The sequence below is a fragment of the Pelecanus crispus genome, chromosome 2, assembly GCF_030463565.1.
Source record: "Pelecanus crispus isolate bPelCri1 chromosome 2, bPelCri1.pri, whole genome shotgun sequence".
In the NCBI taxonomy this organism is placed as follows: Eukaryota; Metazoa; Chordata; class Aves; order Pelecaniformes; family Pelecanidae; genus Pelecanus; species Pelecanus crispus.
Window position 1 is genome coordinate 143,393,044 of NC_134644.1, and position 26,861 is coordinate 143,419,904.

Consider the following 26,861-nt stretch of genomic DNA (forward strand, 5'->3'; position numbering starts at 1 on the left):
CGTTCAGTTAGGGAACACAGTAACTGAATGAGCCGAAACACCAAATCCAGATTTTTGAATGCCCAGGTGACCACTTGCAGGTTTGAGTACCCCTCTCTGCCTCATGTCAGCTCTGAACCAAAACTCCGTTTCTGACAGGACTAGCAACATTCCTGAGCCTTGTCCTCCACCCTCCCCATAGAGTTTCTCCCCACTTCTATATATGTCCTGCAATGGCAGGACAATGTTCCTGAAATGCATCACACTGACATTTTTGAACAATGTAGTCATTCAGTCTCCCTGTGGCCCAGTTACACCTCCGGGCATTACCGAGTATGTTCAGTCACGGTGCGCATACAAGCTGGAACATCCTTGCGAACATGAGAACAGCACACGAAGATAGCTGCCTGAAAGAAAATGCCCCGTGTCTGAGAAAGAAAGGTAGCTCTTCTCTTTTCAAACTCGTTGAAAGGCGAGTCACAGACCTAGCAGTGAGTCAGGCTATGGGGGACAGAGATGTCTCCCCCGTGTCTGAACATTGCGCCCTAATCACAAGCCACTAGGTCATTTCAGTAGCAATGGATCACACCTCACAATGCTGCAGCCAATTGCAGCTGAAAATGTTGCTAGCCTGTTTGGTATCAGATGAATAGGCTTGCCTCAGTAGTTCGTTCACATTGCACAGCACCACAGAGTGATAGAAACACACTACAGCTTTGCAAATGCAGCTTAGGCTTGTGCTTCCCGCCGCCCTGCTTACACCCATTCATACGTTGTCCTTTCTGTCACTGTAGGACTCCCTTTACAGCTCCTTCCAATTGGAGAACTTTGGCTAAATTGTAGACAGATGAAAGCAAATTGGAGGGATTAGTCTTGAAAGGGTTCTACTCCAGCTTAAACAGAGACAGGCTCAAGGCCACTGCAGAATGAGTTTAGGTTGTAACAGGCCTGTTCAAGAAAGATGAAGCAAGGCTCCTTGGTTACACATCAGAACTTACAGTTAGGAAAGTGCTGGCCCTGATATTTGTGTGCAACATCACATGTTTTTATTTTTCAGTAATTCAGGACAGCTGTAAGTGTAATAAAAATAATCTTGTGGTTCGTCCTTGCTATGTTCACTTTGAATTTACAATCCAGCTGTGAAATCCACCAAAAGAGATCCAAAAACTGGAAGTACATCAACTACTGATATTCTGAACAATCTGCCTAATGAGCACCAAACAATTTCAAGACACTGATAATTGAGAAAGCCATTAATTCCATAGGTCATACTTAGGCTTACACCCAGAGGTGTAACTTCTTTATGTACAATCACTGTAAACAACTGCTTTAAAACTTAGTAACTTCATCTTGCAGACTGCTGAAGGGGAAGCAATAAGAAGAGATTTACCTACGGTCAGAAATGCCAGGATGAAACTCCAAGCTGTTGAATGCTACGCTTCTAGTTGTGTTGTATTTCTTCCTTTCTTACCGTATTTCTTCCTCTTTTACACAAGAATTAGAAAAGGTTAATTTCAAGTTCTCTTTTTATCCCCCACCTAATCACCCAATGATGCTAAGATTTACATACACAAGAGACACAACTGTGTGAATTCACTTTTGCTTCAGAAAGCTTTCCTTCTAAACATCGTTATGCTATTATGAGGACAGAAGAAAACGTGGACCTGGAGCATGGACAGTGCTGGATTCTCAACTCAATGAAATCTGTTCTTGTAGATGTAGAAAAGATGTTGCTATAGTGTAATGTGTTTCTCCCCTTCAGAAAACTGATACACTGCAAGTTTACGTTTTTGTTATTTATTGATTTTAATACATACTTTTCCCACCATTTACACAAAAATAAATACAAAATTTAAGAAAACATTATTGACACTATACAGCTAAACAAAGCAAGAATTTATTCTAGAAAGTGAGTATCTGTAATATTACTTATTATAATAACTAATTTTCCTTTCAGGACATAGTTGTTCTGTCAGTCAAGCAACTGAGAAATCGATGGGAACCGTGTCTTTACAACTGAGGAGAGATTCTGGCATACCAGTGATTTTAAAAGAAAACTGGACTTGGTTTGAATACCATGCTTCTAAATAAATCTTTGATTTTTTTCATTTGTGGTAATTTACTGATTAACTGAAGTACGACTCTGTATCTTCTATAAATAGAACATCATTATCAAGATACTCCAAAATTACATTTCCACCATTGTACAATGGATAGTCTTTATCAGATAGCCATGTTTCCAATGTGTGTTCAAATGGCAAGGCTTTGCCAGAGGCAGTATGGCATAATCTCAATTTCTGTAAGACAAATAGCACAGAAATTAACATCAAGATTTGCCTATCTGAGATGCAAGAAGTGCGGTGGGGGAGGTAAAAAAACCAAACTCAAACCCCAACAAGCTGGAAAATGTTTGTTATTATTACCGATTTACCTGGGATGTTGATTTGTTGTTGTCATTTTTAAGGCTTGCTAAGGAAGCCGCAAAATCTACTACTTTGCCAATACTCCACTTACTGCAAAAGAACATAGGCTTGCTTTTCTCTTTGTTCCCCTTTGGTAAAAATACTTGAAAGTAAATTCTTTCTGTCTAGAAAAACATGAAAAATAAACAAAAAATTACTCACAGAAGCAGCACGTAATTCCAGTCATACACTTCTAACAGTTTTTCAGTAAAAAAACTTAAACTTCCACCCAGAAACTACCAAATGAAACTTGTTCTGTTCCATCAGGACCAAGACCCCATTTTACTGCAGAATATAAATGACTGAGATCATCAAGTCCAATCCCCTCCAGCTCCAGGCACATATATGATGGACAGAAAGTTGAGAAAGGTGGAGAAAACGTCTTTCGCCAGACCCCTACAGTTAGACTGTTATATACAGACAGACATGAAAAGGTGTCTGCCCTGGGTTTACTAGACAATAATGACTGCTCGGGGGAGAAAAAGGTGAGCTTAAGTAAGCAGCACTGGCCTTTGGCAGCAGTAGAATGTCTCAAATTGGAACGCAAAGGCGGTTAAAACAGAACAATTCACCGCACTAAAAATGCCTGCTTCGCAAACCAACATTCCGGTCATGGCCAGCTCCTCCTTTTATGTATTAAACTCTCTTTCAATATCTACTAGACTGAAACATTTGTTTAAGAAATTTCAAGAGTAACCTATGAGCAAAAGATTTTGAACGGGATTGAGAAAATCCCTTCTTCAGGTTTATTTCTTCTTGACATTCAACAGAAGACACAGAGCAAGCATGACTGGTACATTCATCAGTTAAGATGGCCCTTGCTGAGCCCAAGCCAGACACTATCAAACAAGACAGAAGTCTTCTTTTTAAAGGATTTTTTTATTGCCTTCCCTAGAAAAATATGGAACTACCCTCCCCCCCAGCTATGTTCATAAAACTAAATCTGAATTTCAATCTGTGCATTTTCCTCAAAACTTGAGTGCTCTCCACACACAAGAAAATCTTTAAGATCCAGGAATATTACAAAGGGGCAAGAGAACCAGGGCCTGAATCTTGCTAAACTGTAAATGACCACAACCTGTAAAACAGCTAACACAACTGCCATCCTATTATGGACACATGTTAACATCACTCAACTGCTGTCAGTACTGCAGCACGTTCTTACAGTTGCTCCTCCAGTTCTAAGGATGATGAGACAGTCTCCCACAGTTCACAAAACAGCTCATTCTACTGTTGCATCCCTTACTATGGGATATGCCTCCTGGAATTTCTGTGCCATATCCAAGAAAATACCAGTCAGTCAGGGACGCAATAACTAACACTATTTTGCAGCATGGTCCTCCTGTTTTGAGCTTGTCAGTCTCAAGAGGGGTTACTCGTTATCAGGTCTGACACCAAATGAAGCAATCATCTGCAGAAAGCTAATTTGAACAAAGAGGCCAGAGAAAAGGTATTTCTAAGACAGCCTGATTTTCCTGATCATAGAATAAGAAAGGTCAGGAAGGACCTCTGGTGTCATGTGGTCCAAAACCACGCTCAAAGCAGGGGGAACTTTAAAGCTGGACCTAACTATAAAGGTAGATCAGGTTGTTCCAAGTCAGATTCAATCAAGTTTTGAACATCCCAAAGATGTAGATTCCACAAATTTTCAGAGCAGCTTGTTCCAAAGTCTGACCATGCTCACTGTGATTTTTCTTCCTATTATCTAATTGGAATTTCACATGTTGCAGCTTGTGCCCCTTGTCCCCTGTCCTTTTGCTGTGCACCACCAAGAAAAATGTGTTGAGCTTCTCTATATAGTGATGAGAGAACTAATGTGCCTAAGAGGCATTCCAGAAACTTCATATTAAAAAAATCTGTCAAACTGGAACAAGCTGGGCAGAAGGCAGCCAGAAGGAGTCTAGGAAGCAATTTAAATAGAGAGGTGCTGAAGGTTAACAGGCTTAATTTAGCAGTGTTAGAATTATTGCTATTCTAGATGATTAAACAATTAATATCCAAATGAGAAAATGAATAGTAAGAGAAATTAGCATACGGTAATTTGTGCTACGCTTTTTAGAGCTTACTGGCTTTGGACTTAGGAAGCAACCTTTAAAATTTTCTTATATATATTGAGGGTGGATTTTTTTACTTACGTTCCACAATATTTGAAATTAATCACTTTCCCTCCAGCACATATTTATTAAAGTGGTACTATCTGTGAAGAATGCTACATGCAGGTCTTTGTATTATGACTTCTGCCTAAGCAGAGTTATCTAATTTCTAAGCATGATTAAGTATAAAAAAAGAAATTAAAAACAGGACTCAGTAATGGAATAGCTGTAGTTGTTTTAAAAACAATAATTAAATGTATGCTACTAAGATAAGACCTAACAATAAGACTATCACATAGAATGTTTTCAGCATTATAAAATCAATCTAACAGGCCTAAACTTGGTGTGCTCCAGCACAACAATGTAGTGAAAAGTAATTTAAATACAGTTCTTTTAAGAGGATGCATAAGTACAGATCTAAAGTGAAACTCTAGATGAAAGAATCAAGGTGTTTCTAAACCCAACATAATCCTGCTATGTCGAAAAGACGAACACCAGGTTTGACTCGCCATGGCAGTGAAAAACAATATGGAATCTGTGAAATACTTCAAGAATCAAAGAAATTAAAGGCTGAAAGAAACACAGAGCAACTGTCAATAGCCTTTTCCAACCCAAAGGCAGGAACAACTGACCTCAGGGCCTTCATACCTCATCCAGAAATGTAAAAAATAACTATTAAGTCTGAGTAGCAGAAATAAGAATGAAGCTTTGCAGAACACAAAGCTCAGTTTCGTATGAGACAGGTTCAATCTGACTGGTATAGAGTTGTTCCAGCTGTGTCCTGTCTGTGTCAGAAGCCCCTCAGTACCCAGCATGAAAAGCATCCCTTTGAGATGGGTTTGCCATGTGTGACCGGCACCCCCTGCTCCTGATCCCTGGTAATATGATGTTATGTTAGCATAACTAACACCATTTCATACGGCAAACAGCTGTTCTCTGTGACCGAGCTGGTCACGTATCAGTCCCCTCTGCCCTCCTCCTGATGGCCCTGAAGGTCCTGCGCACCGTGCTGACTTCTCCCTGTTCCTATCTGCCCCAAGGCCCCTGGGTGCCAGGCCGACCACTCCCCTCCTTACTGGCCTTGAAGGTCGCAGGCGCCCGGCCAGCCCGGTGGTGATGACCCCGTCACATAACAGGGCAGCCTAGCAGCACACACAGCACTGCCCATAAAATCAGGCAGCTACAAGCCCTAAGTGGGACATGGACCAGAACTGCTGCTGGAATGCAAACCCCATGATCCCCCGGTGGCCAGGGACGCCTCCACCATCATCTGCTTCCTCCAAGGACTGAGTGACTCATTCTTTTACATGTTTCGAGTCTAGATGATGACTGTGATATTGATACTGCAAGCCAAGTATTAAGATTTGACCCGATCTGCAGAGGGTCCAGGTGATTAGGAAGCATAATCCTAAGCCATACTATAAAATTCTGTGCCACGCTACTTAACAAGATTGTGCTACACTGATTCTGATTACAAAAATCCTGTGCTACTCTGATCATAAAATTCTATGCTATGCTGATCATCAAATTCTGTTCAAATTATAATAAAGCTTTCATTGTAACTACAACTTAGCGCTGTCATCATTCTGCCAAGGATCCCCAGAAGAACCTGTCTGTCCCTGCAACGTTGGGTGACAGCCGTATGGCAGACAAATACATTTCTGCTATAAAATAAAGGAATTTGATCTGATTGCTCTGAACTCTACACAGACACCTTATAACAGACATAAGACTAGTGAGATGGGTTTTGGGTACCAGGCTGAAATAGATGTGTAAATGATTGTGGGCTTGAAGAATTAAATCCAAAACCAAACTGAGGAAACTACATGAAGAACATGAAATTTAGAAAACTTCCCATTTCCTTTGAGAATTCAATTATTGAAAACAAACATGACTGACCTGAGGCAAGGACTTGTCCCCACACGCGTGCATTTTCAGTTTCATTAACGCCACTTTTGCTGCTGTCTCATTGTTTTTCGCTCCTTTACGTATTTTGCTTTTTGCTTCCTCATTTTTTTTAGAATCTGAGAACAGTATTATTCCTGTTAGTGTGATGATTCAGACTGTCTCCTGAACATATCTTGGAATTAGCCTATTGGGCCTCATTATATCTCCAAGGTTCCCATTCCTTTCATGTCCTCCTGAGGCCATGATATCAGGTACTCCTATTGAAGAATATTTGGAATTGTTACAGTCCTAACAGAACTCCTTTACATTGAAAAGTAGATTAACATTATCACAAGGTAAGCACAGGTTGCAAAATCTGAACAGGTAAAAATTCCTAAGTTTCTACACCTGTGGCCATCACAGTGTTCATATGGCAACAGTTTCAGATCCTCCTTTCTACACATAACCCCACTGGCCAGTTAGGCAGTGCTGTTCACTCTCTTTGCTGTCCTAGATCTTGTTTAAAAGCTGCAAAACATTACCTTGTAGACTCACATTTTTTTGCCATCTTGGTTGTGTAGGCATAATCCCAGCAGACTGGCATGTGCACCCAATACAATAAAACTGCATTATTTGCACATGAATTAATATGCAAGTAATAATGGCTAGGTACAATTAATTACATTATAGTACTTGTAGAATGAGAACAAGACAATAATTCTGAAGGAAACCTGAGCCCTATTTAATTTTTAAAGATTCTCTTTATAGACATATGCTACTGTTGTCTCGGTCTAGATGAACAGTATTACATGCTGACATGTGAGTTTAGGGCTATTTGAACAAGGAACCCCCATCCTTTCTTCTTATTTGGTCAAACCTGAACCCTTAGAGCAGGTCACAAGCTCAAATAGCCTTCTGAAGAAAACCGTAGAATATATATCCCACTGTACTTGCCTATAATATGTTTAACTAGCTGCTGGGTGGCAGCCATTCGAGGTTTTGGTGTGTCCATTTTCTCACATTCATGGTCTGATTGATGCCGGTGCCTGTAAACAACAGTGTAAAACTTTTATTACCTTTTCCATACACTAATGGACAAGCACTGATGTATAAACGCTCTGTTCCACTCACCTTAGACAAAAATGTTTTTCACAGTAGGGACATAAAACTGGCAAAAGCTCCTTTCCATTGCAGTCCTTGTATGAACATGGGTAAGATTTGTGCTGATCTGGTTTCACAGAATTGTTTCTTATATTCACCTAGGCATTAGTACAAAATATTTTGCATTAAATAACCAGATATTACAGCTACAAGTCACCACCCCAGCTTTCCAAAAGAACTGTGCTAGCTCTCCATTCTATGGGCAAAACTAGTCCAGCGATTCTCTCCTACTTTTGTCCTGGTTAAGTTTAGTTCACAGTTAAAAAAAGAACCATCATCCTACTCAAACTCAATTTACTTCTGACAGGCAGAAAATGAGTAGATTCATTTTTTTAAGCTTGTCACATTCTCAGTTAAATAATTCATACTTACACGCTACATATACATATCTAATCTGAAAACAGACAGTTAAGTTGCATGGAATTTTAATTTTAAGGTAGTCATATATTATTAGATTACCTCAGAACACCCATGAGCATCCCGGCTCCTGTGCTGAAGGCTTTGTGGCAAAAAAAGAAAATATCACACTATTATCAACATCTCAGGAAAAGAAAACTCCATGTGAAAACATTTAAATGTTTAAACAGTGATCTGACAAGTTTTATCATGGGAACACTTCAATTAAATAATTAATCTTCTCCAAAATTTGTTCTAACCTATGCATTTCATACCTTGAATAGATTGATCATATTCTTCCCGAGTATGTAAAACATTTAGCTCTTGGAACCTACACCCCAAGATAACAAACCATTTCAAGAGAATAAGGACATTAGCATGCTTAAGAATTCAGCTCAAAGCAAATGGAGTTTGTCTGTTTTAATGGATTTTTAATCACCTTCCACAACAGCAGAAATCCCTTGAAGGCTTCTAACATGTTAAAAGTGCAATTTGCCCTCAGTCTATCTGAGTTCAACTCAGCTGCCCTCTGCTAATCTGAAGTGTAAATCAAAGTGCAGGCCCTAATTTGAACTTTGGAAGAAACTTCAATTCTTTTTCTTAAAGAAAAAATACCTGCCCCCATGCTCCCCACCAAAAAAATCAGTACAAAACAGGGCCTAAACTAGATGCCTTCCAAAGTAATCTACCTGTATTCCAAAGATAATCCCACTGATTTCAAAGCTCCACAACAGCTGCTTGGGAAAAAAGTGGCAAGTTCAATGAAACAATTATTTTTAACTAAATGTATCTGAATTGAGTCACAGAATGTTTTATACAACATTTAGGTCAGCACAACTGCCACACTGAGATCTTACAGGAAAACCAACTTACATTTCCCTTCACGACAAGGTCACCCACCTAGTTGACCTAGGTAAACGAGTTGATGTGGTGGTTTTGGATTTTAGCAAAGCTTTTGATACTGTCCCTCACAGTATCCTTCTGGATAAAACTTCCAACACACAGCTAGACAAGCCCATAATACGTTGAGTGAGCAATTAGCTGACTAGTCGGGCTCAGAGGGTTATAGTATATGGGGTTATATCAGGCTGGCGGCCAGTCACCAGCAGGGTTCCCCTGGGCTCAATTTAAGGGCCAGTGCTCGTTAAATGTTTTTGTAAATGATCTGGACACAGGAATGAAATGCACATTAAGTTTGCCGATGATACTGAACTAGGAGGAGCTGTGGCCTCCCTCCAGGGCAGAGAAGCCTTACAGTGAGATCTGGATAGACTAGAGAGCTGGGCAGTCACCAACTGTATGAAATTTAACAAGAACAAGTGCTGGATTTTCCACCTGGGACTGGGTAATCCTGGTTATGCATACAAATTGGGGGACGAGAGGCTGGAGAGCAGCCCCACGGAGAGCTGGGGGTTTGGGTTGATAGCAAGCTGAACGAGTCAACAGTGTGCCCTGGCAGCCAAAAGGACCAACCCTGTCCTGGGGTGCATCAAACACAGCACAGCTAGCTGGTCGAGGGAGGTGACTGTCCCACCCTACACAGCACTGGTGTGGCCCCACCTCAAGTACTGTGTGCAGTTTTGGGCACCTCAATATAAGAAGGATATCAGACTATTAAGAGTGTGTCCAGAGGAGGGCGACCAAGATGGTGAAAGGTCTGGAGGGGAAGGCTTGTGAAGAGTGGCTGAGGTCACTTGGTTTGTTTAGCCTGGAAAAGAGAAGGCTGAGGGGTGATCTCATCACAGTCTACAACTTCCTCAAGGCAGGGCAGCAGAGGGAGAGCTGCTGATCTCCTCTCTCAGGTGACCAGCAATAGGACACCAGGAAATGGAAGGATGCTGCATCACAGGAAGTTCAGACTGGACATTAGGAAAAGGTTCTTCACTGAGACACCGGAACAGGCTCCCCAGGGAAGCGGTCACAGCACCGTCAAGAGTTCAAGGAGTGTCTGGATGATGCTCTTAGTCATATGGTTTAGTATTAGGTAGTCCTGCAAGGAGCAGGGAGTTGGACTTGATGGTCCTTATGGGTTCCTTCCAACTTGAGACAGTCTACAATTCTATGAACTTACCAAAAGACACCTGAACAGCCATCACATACAAAGGGAAGAAAATCTGAAACAAAGAAATTGGTTTTCATTTAGACAACACAGTCGTTGCTTTGCTAATAGTTTCTAGCTTTTTATATGATTAACTTTTGCTTACCTATATCATGGGGTAGGTATCTTTACAAGGACACTTAGCAACTGCATCTACACAGTACCTAGAAGTGGCTTTTGTAACACAGTTACACTGTTGGCTCCCCTAGTTAGTATTACTGAAAAACATATGAGTAGGTAAATTATATTTATATACATTCCAGAAGTTGGAATTATGCTTTAATTTCAATTTTTTTCAATATCAAACTTTGAAACTAGAATATTTGGCTAGCCATCAAACTTACCAGTTATGCTAAAAATTGAATTTATTGCGAGACCACTCAGAATACTATTTACTGACTGCTGGAGCACTGGACAATTTAAATTTTTATTATACGGATTGCCAGCTGGAGGAGAGGATATCCCTTCCAAAAAGCCAGCAACTCCTCCATTTGACAGTCCTGATGGTCCTGCTCCTTCATCTGTATCGTTCATATCATACATACTGTCCTTGTGTAATTTAAATCGCACATACTTCTTAAGTCTCTGCACATATCCCCCATGTACTGCATCGATTTTTACAGATAGTATCACTTCACTGTCTGCTGAACTCATCTGCATCACCAATGGCAGCAAATGCCCACCCACCTCCAGGCAATTACTCCATTTCTCCATCCTTCAGATTTGGTCTTAATGGACCACCATGCAACTGGACTACACAGCTCAGGTCATGAACATCTCCGTCAATTCATCTATAAGACCGAGCGCTCCCATCAGAAAGCTTTCGGTACGAGTGTTTTTGCCGCCTCTTTCCGAAAGCTTACATTTTCATTAGCATCATTCCTGAGATCAGTGAAGGCAAGGAAGGGTGAAGAACGGGAGAACAGGCTAAGAAGAGCGGGCAAAGCAGGGGATTAAACGCCTAGTGACACAAGTGATGCGACAGGCCCTGGCAACGGGCCGTGCAGGGCTGCGGCAGCGCGGAGGAGGCCCCGCGGGGGAGGCACCACCTCGCGGCCCCCTCACCGCGGCCCCCTCACCGCCCCGGGCCCAACCTCCCCGGGGAGCCGCCGCGCCCTCCCTTACCGAGCTGGCGGCAATCCGCCACCCCGCAGTGCTGCCCCAGCTCTAGCTCCGCCATTTTCCGCGGAGAAGCCGCAGGCCCAGTGCGCGCAAAGGCTGCCGGGACACTGCGGGGCGGGGCTGCACGCTGCGGGCGGGGCCTGGCGGGCGGCGGCGCTCGGGGGCTGGGGCGGGAGCGCAGCCCGGGGGTCGCGCCCTGCTGTGCCGCCTTTGGAGCGGCTGCGGCCGCCGGCAGTGCTGGCTGCCCCGCCGGGCTCTGGGGAACCGGCGCCGACGAGCCCGTGTCGGCGTAGGCAGCGCCCCAGACTTCCACTCCGCCCAGGGCCGCGGCGCTGGTGCTGTTCGTGCGTCAGGCTGCTGTTAACGGGGGGAAAAAAATCTTATTTTGGTCCTTAGTCGCGTCAGCCCCCCGAACAGAGCCTGCTCCCCGCGGGGGGAAGGGGAACGCAGCTTTCCGAGGTGCTTCTTGCGCTCTTGTGATTTACGAGCGCCGCTGTGGTTCCCTTAGCGATGCGCCTATACTTTAAAAGGCCACATTTCTTAAGAATTTAGTGTTTTTCTCAGTCCTAACCCGCGCGCGTTCCCCCTGCCTGAGCGTCCTCCGGCGGCGCGTTAAAGGCCGTGACTAAGGGCCGGGCCTGTCCCACCGCGGCCCCGCACGCCGCGGATACCCGCGGCCGCTCCGCCCGCCTCACCCGCCGGGCGCCGGGTGCCCTGCCCCGGCCAGCGCTGTCACAGCCTGCACCCCCCTCGACATACGGCTTCTTGCGGTACGAGAGACCGAGAGAAAACGGGGGGACGCCTGCCTGCCCCGCCTCGGCCGCCCCCCGCCCCGCCCGGGGCTCTGCCCTCTCCGCCCCGGGGACCGCTGCGGGCTGCCCCCCGCTGCTCCCTCGCACCTCCCGCCGCTCCCCGCGGCGCCGGCGGGGGACACGCCTGGGTCCCGGGCGGGCAGCAGCCGTTCGGAGCCGCCCCTGGGCGGGCAGCCGGGGCCCGTCCGCGCCCGCCCCGCCGCCAGGTGCGGTGCCGCCGCCCGCGGGCCTAGGAAGTGCCGTCACGGCCTGTGCCGGGCGGGGAGGCTCCTGCGGGCCGGGCAGACCCTTCCGTCGGCGGGTACCGAGCCGGGGCCGCCGCCATGAGCAAGATTTCCAAGTTCTTCAAGGGGGGCGGCTCGGCCGCCTCCAAGGGCCGCGGGGGGCCCTCGCCGCAGGAGGCGCTGGCCCGGCTGCGGGAGACGGAGGAGATGCTCAGCAAGAAGCAGGAGTACCTGGAGACGAGGATCGAGCGGGAGCTGGCGGTAGCCCGGCAGCACGGCACCAAGAACAAGCGAGGTGAGTCCTCGGCGGCCGGGGCCGGGCCCCGCTGCCCTCCGCCCGCCGCCGGGGAAGCCTGGGCGCGCCTCGCCGGGCCGGCGGCAGCTCGGGTGCTTGCGAGGCTTTAAATCCCGGGGCTCGGGCGCCTCTGTTAAGAAGAGGGGGGACTCGGGGTCTCGCAGGCTGGGTCGGCTGGCTTGGGTACGCGGTGCGTGCCGTGATTTGGCCGTGGGCTCCCAGCAAAGCGTCACCACGGCGCGTGCACACGGGGACACGGCGGTGGCTTTGGGTCTGTGGCATCTGTTAGCCTTCAGTGCACTGTGGATTCGTTCTGGTGGGCTGATAACAGGCTGCTTTGTTCTTAGTTAATTTAATGCCTGTTGTTCTCCATCCGATACTTTCGTTCCTGCTTTGCACCGCGGTCGAAGCAGGTCTCAGCTGGATAAACGGTGCTGCGAAGTACTGCTCAGCCTGGGAAGGGGATCGTAGCTTGGGTGTTGAGCATTGGTTGTGCAGATAGCAGAGGAGCTGAAGCATGTGAGGATCTCCTGTATATTCATGGATGAATTCGCATTATCCCCACTCAGAGGGCTGGAGGATATACTGCTGGCAACTGAGGAACAAAGTGATTCAATGATTTGCCTCAAATCACATAGAAGTACGTGATATCACTAAAAAATGAATGATAGTTCACAGCATTAGTGACTACTGGTCTGGGCTGCTGTTAGCTGCAAAGGAGAGGATACTAAAGGATAATAAGGTCTGGATCCTGCTTATACTGATGTTGTCATCTCTGGGAAGCAAATGATGGTGGCCAGTGGTGTCTTGGGGATATACAGGCCTTTGAGAAACAAGTTAATTACTTCCTAAAGTCACGTGGAGTCCTGTTTGTCTACTCTGAGCTTTATTTTTCCTTAAATACTTCAAAACAAAGCAAAACATTTCAAATTAAAGATTTGCGATGTAATGAGAAAGTAGCTCTTTCATCTGCTCTTTCTATTGCTGGATAATTTAGAAAGTTAATGCCACGTAACTTAGAACCTGTGAGGAGTTGTGTGTTAAAGGTGTTTTGGTTGGCCCTTTAATGTATTTGTAATACTTTAACATTTAATAATCATTAGCAAAAAGCAGTTATTTAGAAAGGTCGAGACTGGACAGATTCGAAGGCACAAACAGTTGGAGGGAGTAAAGCCAGTTCAGCAGAGCAACTGAGCCTGCTGCTCTGCAGTACAGGAGCTGTCAGGCTTGTCCCAGTCCCATACTTTTCTGCTCCCCTGGCTTCAGCTGGGGTGTCAGTCTTGTCCCCTTGTGCAGGCACTGGCACCTGTGTGCTGGTGCTGAGCTAGTTCAGGAAGGTGATCCAGCTGAAAATTAATTTGCTGTGGGACAAAGTGACCAGATAGCTCCTGGGACTGCTTCACTGTGCCATTGCTTGAGTGACAGGTCTGACGCAAGAAAACAGGCCTGCTCCTGTGACTGTACCAGTTTCTGTTTAGATCCAGACACACTGCTGTGGAACTGCATCCCAAGGCTGGAATTTAAGCTGGCATGGTTGCAGGAAGAAACAATGCTTCCTGCCTCATGCCTGCCCCCATGCTGCTCCCTTCCTTTCCTCCGCAGAGCTCCCTGAAGGGTGTGTTTCAGAAAGCTGGATGCAGCTGGAAGATGTCATGGTTTTTTATGGCTGGGTTATTTTTTTGCCCAGGGTACATTAAGTTTCACTTACCCAGTTGACTTCGCAGCTGCACAGGTGCTTGGGCACCTGTGAAGGAGAGGGTGGTGCATGGGCAGGAATGAGTACTTCTTGTTGGCAGAAGGTGGATCTGTGTCTCCTTTAACTCAGCTGGTTGATGTTGGTTCCAGGTGTTCGTCAAACTATGGCCTTGTGCTTCAGGCATGTAGCATTTGACATATGAAGCTTTTCTGCCAGGTGTTTGCTTCCACTGCTGTGCTCAGTATGCAATTCCCCAATTTTTATCTGTGCCATTGTTTGTGCAGTCATGCTGCAAACTGGATTGTTGAGCTGATGGTGATTAAAAAGAAGTCCTTTTTATCTTGTCGTTTGCTCAGGAACTTACAGTTAAGGACAGTAAAGAGACAGGAGTAGGGCAAGAAGTACAGAGTGGGATTTTTTTCATGCCAAAAATGTCTCTAAAGCCAAAACAGGGTAGTGTAACTACAGTCAGAGGAGAAACAAGAGAAACTAACGTTGCTGTGCTGAAGTGCTTGAATTTAGCAGGCTAGTGAGTGAACTTAAATCCCCAAGAATACCCCTTCATTTGATATGTCAATTGCTTTACAGTTTAATTGCTGTTGATTTACATAAAACAGCTTATTAGCTGGTATACTGTACCATATAGTTCAGAGGAAATCTGTGCTAACCAGCATCTATTGTAGCATTATGTAAACGTACACGCACATGAGAGAATAAAAGTTTTAATCTACATTGGCTTGTTAAAGTGAATGTTTCGAAGGGACCTCGCAGGTAATTTTTAATGTTGTTTTTTCTTAATTGCATCTGTGGAGAAGCCTGTGGAAACTAAAATGGGAGTGTGCAAGACTGGAGCAAGATGTATCTAGGTATGGAAAATGTACCAGATCAGCATGATCTCATTTGAATTTTAGGCGCGTGAGTTTGAGTCAGTTACACTGACACAAGAGAGCAGATTCAAGCACCAGCAATTTTTCATGAGTTCAGATGATTCTTGAATGGGTTCATGTGACATCAGTAGGCTTAATTTGATTTAAAAGCTGTAACACGTTAGCTATGCAAATAGACGTGAAACATCACTTAAATATTTTTGGCTTCTCCTTTATGAAGTGAGTATCCCTGCAGTTCCTGTACCTAATCTGAAATTAGCTACACTTTTGGGGTGATATATTTCCAGCATTCCCCAGGAATATCTTACTGCAGCTAGACCACTTGAGGGTTTTCGGAACAGCAATGTGTGTTGGAATTCCTCCTGCAGAGGTTATGTCATGATAAGCAATATTTCTTTTTACAGTTAGTACTGCCTTTTAATCTCTCCCCATTCCAGATACAAACTCATTATTTTTTTTCGATATCTCTTGCTGTACTTTTTTGGGTATCTCGGTTTCAGCCAGTGGACAACTGCCAACTCCATCGGCAAATTGGCCTTTCATCTTCAATATTTTGAAGGTCATACAGGAAAATTTAAAGGACAGAAAATGATACTGAATATTTGAGAACTCTGTTTAAAAGGAAATGTGTTTTCTGAAGTGTGCCTGTGAAAATAACATACACATGAATGAGTGTTGTTTCAGCCTGGAATCTTTCACAGTTCCTAAAAAATGGCTAAATGAAAAAAAAAAAAAGTTAAAAGAAGCCATCCAGAGTAGGATTAAATCTTAACCATAAAAAGCCACATAGTACTACTGAGGGCAAAACCTATATAGGAAGCTGGAATAACAGGTAGGCTTTTACAAGTAGATGCTGCTAACTATGTTGTGTGGTACGTTTGGGCAGGGCTTACGTAGCTACGTAGCATTCCTTTTCAATGAGTTAGGTGCAACCATAAGGCTGTTGAAACCAAACAATGATGTAGTAGTTGCATGTTAACATGGCCAGGGCCGTCATGCCTATGGCAGGGTGTGTGACAGGTTGGGACTGAGGGTTTCTGGCGGGGATGTATGAGCAAGCCCTTAGTGCGTCTTTGTTCTGTGAGTTAGAGCTGTTGTTCTCTGATCTTCATGATCACATTTCAAGTGTCTTGCCATGAACTGGAGTGATTATAATGAGTCAAGTGCATTATTGTTCTTGAATTAGCGCCTCAGTTGTAACTGTATATGGCTTCCCCCACAAGGTTTTAAGGATTATGAACGCTGACAATGAGTTTACATAAGGTGGTATAATTTTTATGGCCTCAGCAGCATTTCTTTTGGTTGTCCCTGGTGTAAGGGAGAACAGAAGTTGTAATCCATCAGTCCCTTGCAGGTCTGAAGTGGAGGTTTGTGAACTGTATCCAAGAATGAGATCCAGTATTTTCATGGTGGCCATTTCTGCTTCTTTAACAAAGTATCAGCATAGTAGTGATACTGGAAAGGTGTCCTTCTGTATGTTAATAACAGTAGTTCTTTAATATGTATACTTAAATTGACATAATAGTCTGCTGTTGTTCTAGCCACTTATCTTGAAAATAAAGTAAAAACTCAGATTAAAAGCAGTGGTTCCTAATCTATGAGCTGTATCCTGCTTGGTGGACTCAGAAGTAGAGCACAGGGAATGTGCTGAAGCCCAGCCAACTGCTTACCACTTCATTATGAAATGCAGGAGTTGAATCGTCTTCCTTGGAGCACAAAAGAGACAGTGTATGAGATTGCTTTTTTTCCTGGAGAAGACCTCCACCTCTTCCTGGTTGAATTGGTATTGATTACACTTGCTTCCTCAGACTTTATCCCTGCTTAGAGTCTTCCTCCCTGTGCTGTCTTCCTTCTTTGAAATCTTTGGAATGGGCAACGCCCTTTTTCAGTGCCATTCATAGACCTTCAGTGAAGTAAGTTTATGTTCTCTTCTCAATTTCTTTATTTTTTGATAGATATGTTCTTCTTCAGTTTGGTTATTATAATGCAGTAGCATTTCTGTGAAGCATTTAAATCTTGTAAGAGTTGCACACAAGTTTTAAAATGCTTGTATGCGCAGTAGAAAAGCACTTAAAGTTCATGATAATCTGTAAAACAGAAAAAGATTTCAAATAACAAGGAAATTCTCATATCTTAGGTATAGAAGCTGCTATTACAAAACAATGTGCAATGAAGGGCATTCATTTAATTAAACAAGAAAGATCATGTAGTGTGATGTGGGAATTACGCCTTGGTTGATAAGGAGGGAGTATGAATTGATTTCCTGTGAAGTGCTTCGTTCTATAAGTCACTGGTAAAACTAAAGAGAATTAGTAAAGATGATATGTTGCACTACAATAATTAGGAAAAGCTGTTTATGAATAGGTGAAGTCACACAGAGTCTAGCTTCTTCTGTGGTTTCTTAATTTGGGTGTGGTTTAATTAAATCTTAATACAGGAACTTTCAGGATTTTGAAAACAACTTGCTTTGTGTGTAGCTGAGGAAATCCATTTTTTCTCTGAGCAGCCAATAACAGCAGCAGCATTAGAGAGTCCCATTTCTGAAAAACACTGATTGGAAGCATTTCCCTGTGGTAGCTACTTACTCCAGCTGAAGCCTTTCTGTATCAGCCAGTTAGTGCTCCTCAGTCTACAGGGCTTTAGAGTCTTCTCTGGCACAGCCAGTGTTATGCACAGTTTCAGACCATTACATTTACCTGGATCTCTGGCTTCCTAACCTTTGAATCCAGGATCAAATTTTGATTCAACTAAAGCTGGGGAAGGGAGTGGCTGGTGTCCTCATGCTACCAATAATAAGCATAAATAAGTAGGGAAATAATAAGCAGGTAAAAATTATTTGCCATTAAGTCAAACTGATGTATTTTGGAATTGCCAATGAGGATTTTACATTTGCATGACATCATCTGGGGTTCACGCATCTTTTCCAGAATATGCATGGTCTTCGGACCATCCCCAATAACCTGGGAAAATTTTGAATTTGAATACTGTGATTAAGCTGTTGCAATTGTGGTTTGCTGTCCTGAAGCATTTTACTGCAGGTGCTAGAAGGCATTGTGTATCTTACCCTGTGTAAATGCTTGTCCTTGCGCAGCTAATGATGGGCAATTTTGACCATGTTGATTCAAGCATTTGTCAACAAAGCACTAAATTTTTTAGTGTGTTGTTACACACTGTAGGTCTACGCCCCCTCCTTGGAGGGATCCTGACTTCATTTGAGAAGTTCCGTACCCCAATGTCAAGGTTCAGTGTTGTTGCATGTGGGCAATTATTTGAATAGGACAGCGACAGTAATCGCTGCTATCAGTTGTTTGAGTTTGGGGGGCTGCAGTTGCTTTCTGGCTCTGAACCTGATTTAAAAATTAAATGTAAGAGACAAGGGAAAGGACATAGGTATTAATAGCATTAAAAAAGCAATGGGTTACGTCAGTCTCTTTTTGTTTTGCTTTTTTTTTTTTCTTTGCCTGGCACATGTGCAGTTTGGAAAGGACAGTGGTCAGCAAATGCTTTGTGGCAAGATTGTGTGTGTTCCACACCCAGAGGCTGAGAGAAAGCCCTTTTTTCCTCCTGCTTGTCATGTGCATTTATTCTGGTAATGATTTACCGTGGGCAAAGTATGCTGCTTATAACTTAGCAAATATAAAAGGCTAATCTCAATGATTTACAAAGGTAATGGGGAGTAACTGGATTTGACTATGGCTGTGTCCACAAAGTTCTATATGTTTTCAAGTTCTAAGGTTTAAAGATCATGGTCCTAAGTGATTGTAAGAAATGGATGCAGCTGAAAGCCAGAGAAATGTGAGTCCTCCTCTGATGTAACCCACCTGCTTGGTTGGGCCATTTGGGCTTTCCATTGTACTTTACACTTTCTGCTGCTGAGATGAAGTTTGGAACGCAGCATTGGTGGAGGTGTGGTTATCATGACAGATCTTCTTATGCTGCCTTCCTTGGGTTTTACTTATGTTTTGCAACCTCTTATTTTCTTTCTTTCGCCTGTTTCCTCCTTTCTGACTTCTCTCTGATGTTCTTCTTTTTCCTCCCCATCTTCCCTGCTTTGCCTGGGTGCACAGGATGGAGGTCAAGATCTCCCGCAGTGGAGGAAGAAGCTGCTCTTCCCTGTGGTGCTAAAAGGAGTTAATCTAAAAGAGGCTTCCCAGCATGTTCACGCAACAGCATGTTGCTGATAAACAGGCTGCTGATCTGGTGTGGTCAAAGTTTGTCTCCCTACTAGTAAGGTAGGAGAGTGATAATTATAAATTCTGCAGGTCTGCTTGCTGCTGAACTACTTGGCCTTACATTTTGCTATGAAAATACACAGTGTGCTTTGCCTCTTCCCATTCCAGCTGCCTTACAAGCACTGAAGAGAAAAAAGAGATATGAGAAACAGTTGACTCAAATTGATGGGACACTTTCAACCATTGAGTTCCAGAGAGAGGCATTGGAAAATTCTCACACCAACACAGAAATACTCAAGAATATGGGTTATGCTGCACAAGCTATGAAAAAAGTACATGAAAATATGTAAGTCCTTTCTAATAGCTTTCAAGTTGAGCTTACTAACTGCTTTCAAACTATTTTGTCACTACAGCCTATTGTATCAAGTCAGCCAGTTTTGACTTCATATTTGGTTCAGGCATTTAATGTCAGGAATGCTGTTGGCGGTGTCGTGTTATATGTGGCAGAAAAATACCTCTTCTTAACAGCAAGTCTAGAAGGAAGTCCACTTGAGAGATCCGTGTGGTACCTGTTTTTTTAAGTCTGCCTTGGCAGTGGAGACTGGCCTCTGCCCTTGGTTTTTCCAGAAGAAAACTTAGTTAAAGAAATTAAGTGGACTGTTTTCCTCAAAGTCCATAAGCTGGACTTTGTGATTCAAAGTACTAATTAGACCCAAATAAAAGAGGGGGATTAATTTTTTTGTCCATGTAGCGTTTTTATATGTCCTGTATTGTTTCATGAGGCCTTTTCCTGCCTGAATAAACAGAGTTAAATCAGAAAGGTTGTTCTGGGAGAAGTAAACAGGAACTGAAACAATTATGAAGTTAACAGTAAGGGGAAGCTTTTAAATGGTGTATAGTCCTGTTAAGTTCCCCCCAGTTCTGGTGAAACCTTAACATCAAAAGAGATCCATCTGTAAAGATGCTGACCTTGGGAAGGAGATGGGATCTGCCCAGGCGATGTGACTGTCAGCTAGCAGAGGTATGAGAAGCACAGAGAGGGAGACACACACAGACTGCTGCAGTTTGACTTCTGTTATAATCCCAAAGTGGAAGAAATTGCACTGGCTAAAACACACAGAAGCTTACCAGGAAATGTTAAGGTGTAGGTAGGTGAAGGAAGTTATTCCCTGTGAGTTCTGCTGTTTATACAGCCATGGGCATAAAAAGAAAATAGGTTCTGTTCAAGTTTTTCTGAGTCTATTCTGTAGGATTTGAATGATATATCTTTAAAAAATGTTTCCATGTTATCTTGCCAGGGATTTGAACAAAATTGATGATTTGATGCAAGATATCACTGAACAGCAAGATATTGCCCAGGAAATTTCAGATGCTATCTCAAACCGAGCTGCCTTTGGTGATGAGTTTGATGAGGTTAGTACTTCAGGCCTGTGAGTTTTAGCTGTTAAATGACTCCATGGTTATTTTGTTGTGTGGTGACTTGTTCCAGTGGTTTGTTTCTCAAAAGGTGTGGCTATGAAATTCCTTTGTTCTAGCTTACCCTATATAGGACATTTTTGTAATTTTTATATATATAAAAAAATTAAATACAACTAACATATATAATAAATAAAAACCTATATAAGTAAAATCTAAAAATACTTTTTATTTATATATAAATTTTAAGAAAGGCATTTTTAACTGCACTCCTGTAGTTGTTATTCTCATTTGTACCATGGAAGGAGGAGGTCACTAAAACATGTAATTTGTACTGCTCCAAGTGGACACTGAAACGTACAATTTTTTGTGCCCCAAATAGACATCCGTTTGACTAAGTGCATGTTCCTATGCCATGAACAGGCTGCTGTTCACAATTCTGAATATTTGTACTATTTTTTAAGGTTGTTTTTGGTGCTTGGAGATGCAGGTTCTTTCCTCATTTTTGAGATTTTCTACAGAATTAGTTCCATTAGGTAGAAGTAAGTCCTGTTGGAAGCAATAGGGTTTCTTCCTTCAGCTCTTTTCTTCTGAAACCCCCACAAGACACTTAGGACCTTCTGAAAATTTGTTGCAGTAGCTTTCATCCAGTGTCCCTGGACTTGATTTTGTATATCTAAGCAGGGCATTACTTACTTCTTATCCAGCCATGGCTGAGGACTCGAGGGTCAAGTATACTCAAAATTCTTGCAATCTGTGGAATGCAGAGCTGGGGATCAGGCTCAGTATCACCACCAGTTTGTTTTTGGTTTTTAACTATGTTTTAAAATGACCAAGCACTGGGGATCGTTTGAAGAATATCCTAAAGAATCAAACCATTCACTCTCTCCCTAACTAATTAATTCCTACGTGCCCAAATGGACAACATAGAAATGCTATATCATATGCTATATCATATTTGCTTGATTGGGAGGGAGGGGAGGCTTCATTCAGTAGTTATAATTTGTTGAAAATAGTAATGATGCTTTGTATTTTGTTCCCATTATCTGCTTTCCTATTTTTCCACTGTGAAGGTAAACAGACTTTTCAAGAAACATTTAATCAATACTGGCACAAGGAATGGGATTTGGCCTGTATAAACTGAGCTTCAAACAACTGAAAAACATACTGCCATCTTCAACAGTTATACGGTGTCACTTATTTTTCATCAGTGCTTAACTTTTAGAAGTCTAGACTTAGTAAGCATGTTGTAGATTGACCTGGAAGCTCCTAAGAGATACTAGTCTAAGTTGATGGGCATATTTCCTGTTTTTGGAAAATAAGCCACTGTCGCATGGGGCATCATTGTACCAGCACCTGCCTTTGCATAGGAGCCTAATACTTACAGTGCTTGTCCAGTAACTGGGAAACTTGGTTTGCAGGCCACTTCAGCTGAAGAGCGCTAGAATCAATGACTTAATTGCTGGGCGATTTGTGTTGGAGGAGGATACTTAATTTTATTTTTTGAAGGACATTTTGACCACACACTTGGATTTCTTTTTCACCTGTGTGCTATGGGTGTAAGGAGATCATGGAAGCATGTAATTTCTACTGCCCCAGATAGACACAAAACCATAAGGGTTCTTTCTCCTTGGGTTGACACAGTGTGTGTCATGAAGAATGCAAAAAATCTCTGTCCTGCCTGAGTAGGATGCTCACTGGGAGGGGTGATCCTTGCCTGAAGGCCTGTTTCTGATAATCAAATGCGAAATACACACATTCCAGTGGACAAAACCTGGAACCTGAAAGTTCATGTGGTATCTTCCCTCTGCTCTCTTTTTGGCCTAGGTTCGAGAGGAGAAAGGGGATTTGTTATAGCTATTGCAATACTCCACAGCCTAGCTGTGAAGTAATTCCTGAGTTGTGGGAAATACAAGTTAAATACATGTCTGAGGATGAGAAGAACTTAAAATTTGAGTCCCCCACTTCAAGAGCAAATGTTCTAGCCATTACATTATTATGTGAAATGTGTAGGGGTCATGGTCACGGTTTCCTTTACCTCTTTTTTCTTTCTTCTTCTTTCTTTCTTTCTTTCTTTTCTTTTTTCAAAGAGAGCCTGTTGTGGTTGACACTACCTCTTAATTGTTTACTTGTGCAGCAGAGGTTGGTAAGGGCTAATTTGGTGTGGGAGAGGGTTAGATGACCATCTAGAGGTCTTCAGAAATACCTGTTTCCATTGACTTTACAACAACTTGGACACTAACTTTTTAAGAAGCCTGTATTCACAGCACTGGCTGAGGCACCTAAAGTACAGATACATTTGCACCTCAGCTAAATGCCTAAGTTAGACATAGGGCCCCAACTTGCACATTCCTTGGGAGATCAGCTGTGAATTGAACATCATCAGGTGTGGACCTGATGCTGAAATTTTTAGATGATGTCCTAGGATTTGCACTGTGAACTAGGTCAGGTAGGCAAACTGTAGCCTTTTTTTGGCCTTAAAATATAAAAACATGAGAAAGTAAGTCTAGGAAGGCCTGTGGTGGCTATGTAATTATCATTTTAACTTCCATGTTGGTGATAAGGAAGGTATAAATGGGTAGGCAAAGCCCATTTCAATACCTAGTAGATCTCACTTTGCTGCAGCCACTTTTTCCCCAGCCACTTTTGCCCATTGTTTCTTTTTAAACCTTTTTATCATCGTGGCAAAGGTCCATTTCTCTACAAATATGTAATATTTAGCTTCCTTTCTTTGGGAAACTCCAACCAAGGAATAAGTCTGTGGCTTTATTAAAGGCGTATAGCCTTTTTATTTTTAGTATTCTACAAGTGGATTAGATCATCTATCCAAATTATCTTCTGCATCTAAAAGCCCAAGAGTGTTACGTGCTTCAAGAGTGGATAACCAGACCCAGGAGGATAGCTCTGATTCCAGTGCTGCTTTGAAATCACGTATAATCCTAGACTTGTGTGATGGGGCTGAAGCATAATATTTAGTGACAATCTACCTTATAACCAGTGGAAGCTGTTTGCTTTTTAAAATGGGAAAAATTGCACATTAAAATTAGAATCTGTTAAAGAGTACAGGCTCTAGGTTTGGAACAAACCTGAGGATGGCAGAGGGACCTTTTTTTTTTTTCCCCTATGTTTGCCTTTTTTTATGAGTATTACACTGCCATCAGTTTTCTAATTTTATTCCTTGTCCTGTTTCTAACTTCCGTTGTCCTTCTTTGAACTTTCAATTGAGGTTTATTGTTATTGCCTACATTTAGTAGAAATTATACTTGTGATATGCTGGTTTTTGATATTTGCTTTCAGGTGTAAACTGTTTTTTCAGTAGTGCTTTGCTTCATGGTAGTTAAATGTGCTCTTGCCTGAGATCACTGTCAGGACAATGAATTTGTAAATAATGTTCTCCTTGAATTTAGGATGAGTTGATGGCAGAATTAGAAGAACTGGAGCAAGAAGAATTGAACAAGGGAATGAGAGATGTCAGGTTGCCGAGTGTTCCGTCCACATCGCTGCCTTCTCGCCCTGGTAAACTGCCTGCTTGGCATTTTACATTTCTCATGATTAACCCATGCTGTGAGAAGGAGGAGAGGAAGAGAGAGTTCCAGATACATATTTAACTCTGTTTTAACTTTTAAAGTATTATAGATTCCTTTTTATATTTTTTTATCTGTTTATCAGAAAAAGCAGAATGGAATTCTGGTTTTTGCTGTATGAAAGCATTTAGGACCAAATTCTCTATAAATTTGGGGAGACAAACTCAGGGAACTTGACCTTGCACATATACTGTTGCATCTCCTACTGAAATGTAGTGAGATCACTGAGGAATAGGAAGACTTTTTTTTTTTTTTTTTCTTCCTTTTTGGCAATTAAATCCTTAGTCTTTTTTAATTAGAGTCTGACCTAGATTCAAAATGTTTGCGTCACAAAGGTCCAGCTTTGTAGGGTAGTGGTTTGATATTTACCACTGGTATTTTAATTAGAAATGAAGGAGGCAGCCGGAAGTACACATTTAAAGAAATATTGTCATTCCTTTGCTTTCTTTCTACAGAACAGACTTATTCCTGGTATTAAGCAGTAGTCTTTATTTTTCTGTAGTTCTGCCCTGTTCATTTTGAATTAAGCCAGGAACAGTCAACTTTTACTACACCTTTCACTGTGTCCCTGTTGTCCTCCATCAGCTGAAAGACTTCCTGTGTACTGATGCTAGTAAAAGAGTATAAATACTTGATGGTAAGGACAGCACACAACATGACACAGGTTGTTTATGGTGCATTCTGCTGCAGCACAGGTTACCTAGACGAGCTCAGCTCAGAGACTCTTATGTGTGTTTTGGCAGATGACACTTAAATCCTGAGAAGCAGTTTAAAATGTTCAAACTGGGATTGTGGCCTCATCTACTGAAGTCAGTTGCAGAACAGCTAGTTAAAAAAAAAAAAAAAAAGGATTTAGGAAAATCCAGTGCAAATTGCAGTATCGGCATTTATGGTGTGTTCATACATCCTTTTCCAGATCCAGCTGTGCCAGTTGACATTTTTATTAAACCCAGGCCATCTCCATGTGCTTCTTGCTGTCTTAATTTGCTACTTCATCTGTCTGTACGGCTGCTTCAGGCAAAATTAGCTGGTTACAATTATATAGTTTAAGGCTTTGCAAAACCGGCTTATCTTTTCTGAAACTCGATGCTTACTGTTACACAGCAGTAGCAAAATAAGAACAGTTGATGGTTCTATAATGCTTCTAATTGGAGATGCATGTTTCCCTCCTGATTTTAGAGATGAGGAAGCTGAGGTGGAGCAAGGCGTAGTGACCTTCCCCAGTCGCACAGTAAGCCAGTGGCACTTGCAGAGCAGGGACTGGACCCCTGGTCTCCCATGTCCTTCTCCCACCTTTAGTCCCCGAAGGTGGTAGTTGCAGCCCCTCTCAAAATGGTGGCTCCCGGCTGTACGGCTGCCACAGGCGGGAGCCAACTGGCTGCTGTAAACACACACAGAAGGGTATTGCACCCAGTAACAGTGTTCCACTGATATTTGGAAGAATGCAAATCCTGACGTGTACAGCCCACAGATGGAGACAGCCTGAGGTTGAACCTGGGCTGTAGGACATCCAGTTTGTAGGTCAGTGAATGAAGACTATTTAGGTGAGGTTTTAGTTCAGCGGATGCGAAAGATGTGTGATAGGAGATTGGGTAAAAAAAAAAAAAGAGAGAGAGAGAAAGTGTGTGCGTGGGACATGGTACGGAGTTGGGGATTGCTGTTGCGGTGAACACAGCAGTTAACTGATGTCACCTGAACAAAGTAAGTTCAGGAATTTCTTTCTCCCTTTTAATAAATGATACCTCTTATTAAAGTGGGGTGAGTCCATTTGGAGACTGGACCTGCACATGCAGAACCCTTCAGCACTCTTTGGAAAGGCAGTGGGACGCTCAGCTGGCCAGGGGTAGGTCACTCGTGCCTGCTCGAGTGGCAGTGAAAGAACCGGCAGCATTCTTATGGACGCTAACTCTCTGTGGCAGCTTTTAGAGATTAAATGTATTTTCTGTGGGAGTCTTTCAGTAGGACTTACATCAGACCTATATTGTTAACCTCAGGTTATATGTGAGATAATGGTAGGGCAAAATAGTCGCATCTCTCATCAGCTTCATTACTGCATTACCTATGTTTAGCTTGCTACTCAGTAAAATGATCTGAGATCTTCAGACTGAAAAGCACTATGCAAGTCCTCATGCTAACAAATAAAATGGTTCTGACTGTTACATTAGTTGATAGTTATTGTTAATCTCTCTTTCTCTGCAGCATCGACCAGGAAGAGAGCGGAGGATGAAGATGAAATGAAGCAGCTGGCTGCCTGGGCTTCATAAGAACATGGTCTTTTTATAACACTGAACATTAGAGCTGTAATGCTCTTTTATAACTGTACCGATTTAGTGTGGTTGCATTTCATACAGGCTGGGTTTTTTTTATGGCCAATCTTGCAGAGAATGGTGTTACTGCCATATTACAAAACTACTTTAAAAACAAAAAAATGCAATAGTTGCCAAAACCTCCAAGCATCAAAGTTATTTTCAGCCTTGGCCAGAGATCTGTTTTGTTATTAGTATCAGTTTTTATTAGGTAATGTCTTGCTATATCTTGCTGATTTGTAAAACCTGTGTGCCTCACGCACACAGCTGG

The 26,861-nt window shown here is 42.7% G+C and overlaps 2 protein-coding genes across 4 annotated transcripts; one reads left to right on the plus strand and one right to left on the minus strand.

Annotated features, from left to right (window-relative positions):
- Positions 1-1,696: 1,696 nt before the first annotated feature.
- ZFAND1 (zinc finger AN1-type containing 1) lies at positions 1,697-11,256 on the minus strand. Of its 2 annotated transcripts, none has more exons than XM_075705624.1 (8): positions 11,202-11,256; positions 10,050-10,092; positions 8,042-8,081; positions 7,553-7,680; positions 7,376-7,467; positions 6,434-6,558; positions 2,411-2,566; positions 1,697-2,276 (listed from the first exon to the last, which is right to left on the minus strand). In XM_075705624.1, exons 1-8 carry the CDS (start codon positions 11,254-11,256, stop codon positions 2,106-2,108), a joined length of 810 nt encoding a protein of 269 aa, XP_075561739.1. In that variant the 3' UTR covers positions 1,697-2,105. The 2 variants fall into 2 exon arrangements, with proteins under 2 accessions (XP_075561739.1, XP_075561740.1); XM_075705625.1 differs by having other exon boundaries at positions 2,411-2,544; positions 6,430-6,558.
- A 1,077-nt stretch (positions 11,257-12,333) lies between these two features.
- Positions 12,334-26,634, plus strand: CHMP4C (charged multivesicular body protein 4C). Of its 2 annotated transcripts, none has more exons than XM_075705870.1 (5): positions 12,334-12,529; positions 19,453-19,630; positions 20,583-20,697; positions 24,108-24,261; positions 26,484-26,634. In XM_075705870.1, exons 1-5 carry the CDS (start codon positions 12,334-12,336, stop codon positions 26,546-26,548), a joined length of 708 nt encoding a protein of 235 aa, XP_075561985.1. In that variant the 3' UTR covers positions 26,549-26,634. The 2 variants fall into 2 exon arrangements, with proteins under 2 accessions (XP_075561985.1, XP_075561986.1); XM_075705871.1 differs by having other exon boundaries at positions 24,108-24,216.
- The last annotated feature ends 227 nt before the right edge of the window (positions 26,635-26,861 follow it).

Coding starts and splice junctions, on each gene's coding strand:
- ZFAND1 (XM_075705624.1), bottom strand. CDS start 11,256: ATGGCGGAGCTAGAGCTGGGGCAGCACTGCGGGGTGGCGGATTGCCGC. Junction 7,681..8,041: donor ATGCTCATGGGTGTTCTGAG/GTAATCTAATAA, acceptor ACTAATGCCTAG/GTGAATATAAGAAACAATTC. Junction 7,468..7,552: donor GAAAAACATTTTTGTCTAAG/GTGAGTGGAACA, acceptor TGTTGTTTACAG/GCACCGGCATCAATCAGACC.
- CHMP4C (XM_075705870.1), top strand. CDS start 12,334: ATGAGCAAGATTTCCAAGTTCTTCAAGGGGGGCGGCTCGGCCGCCTCC. Junction 12,530..19,452: donor CGGCACCAAGAACAAGCGAG/GTGAGTCCTCGG, acceptor TTCCCATTCCAG/CTGCCTTACAAGCACTGAAG. Junction 20,698..24,107: donor TTGGTGATGAGTTTGATGAG/GTTAGTACTTCA, acceptor CCTTGAATTTAG/GATGAGTTGATGGCAGAATT.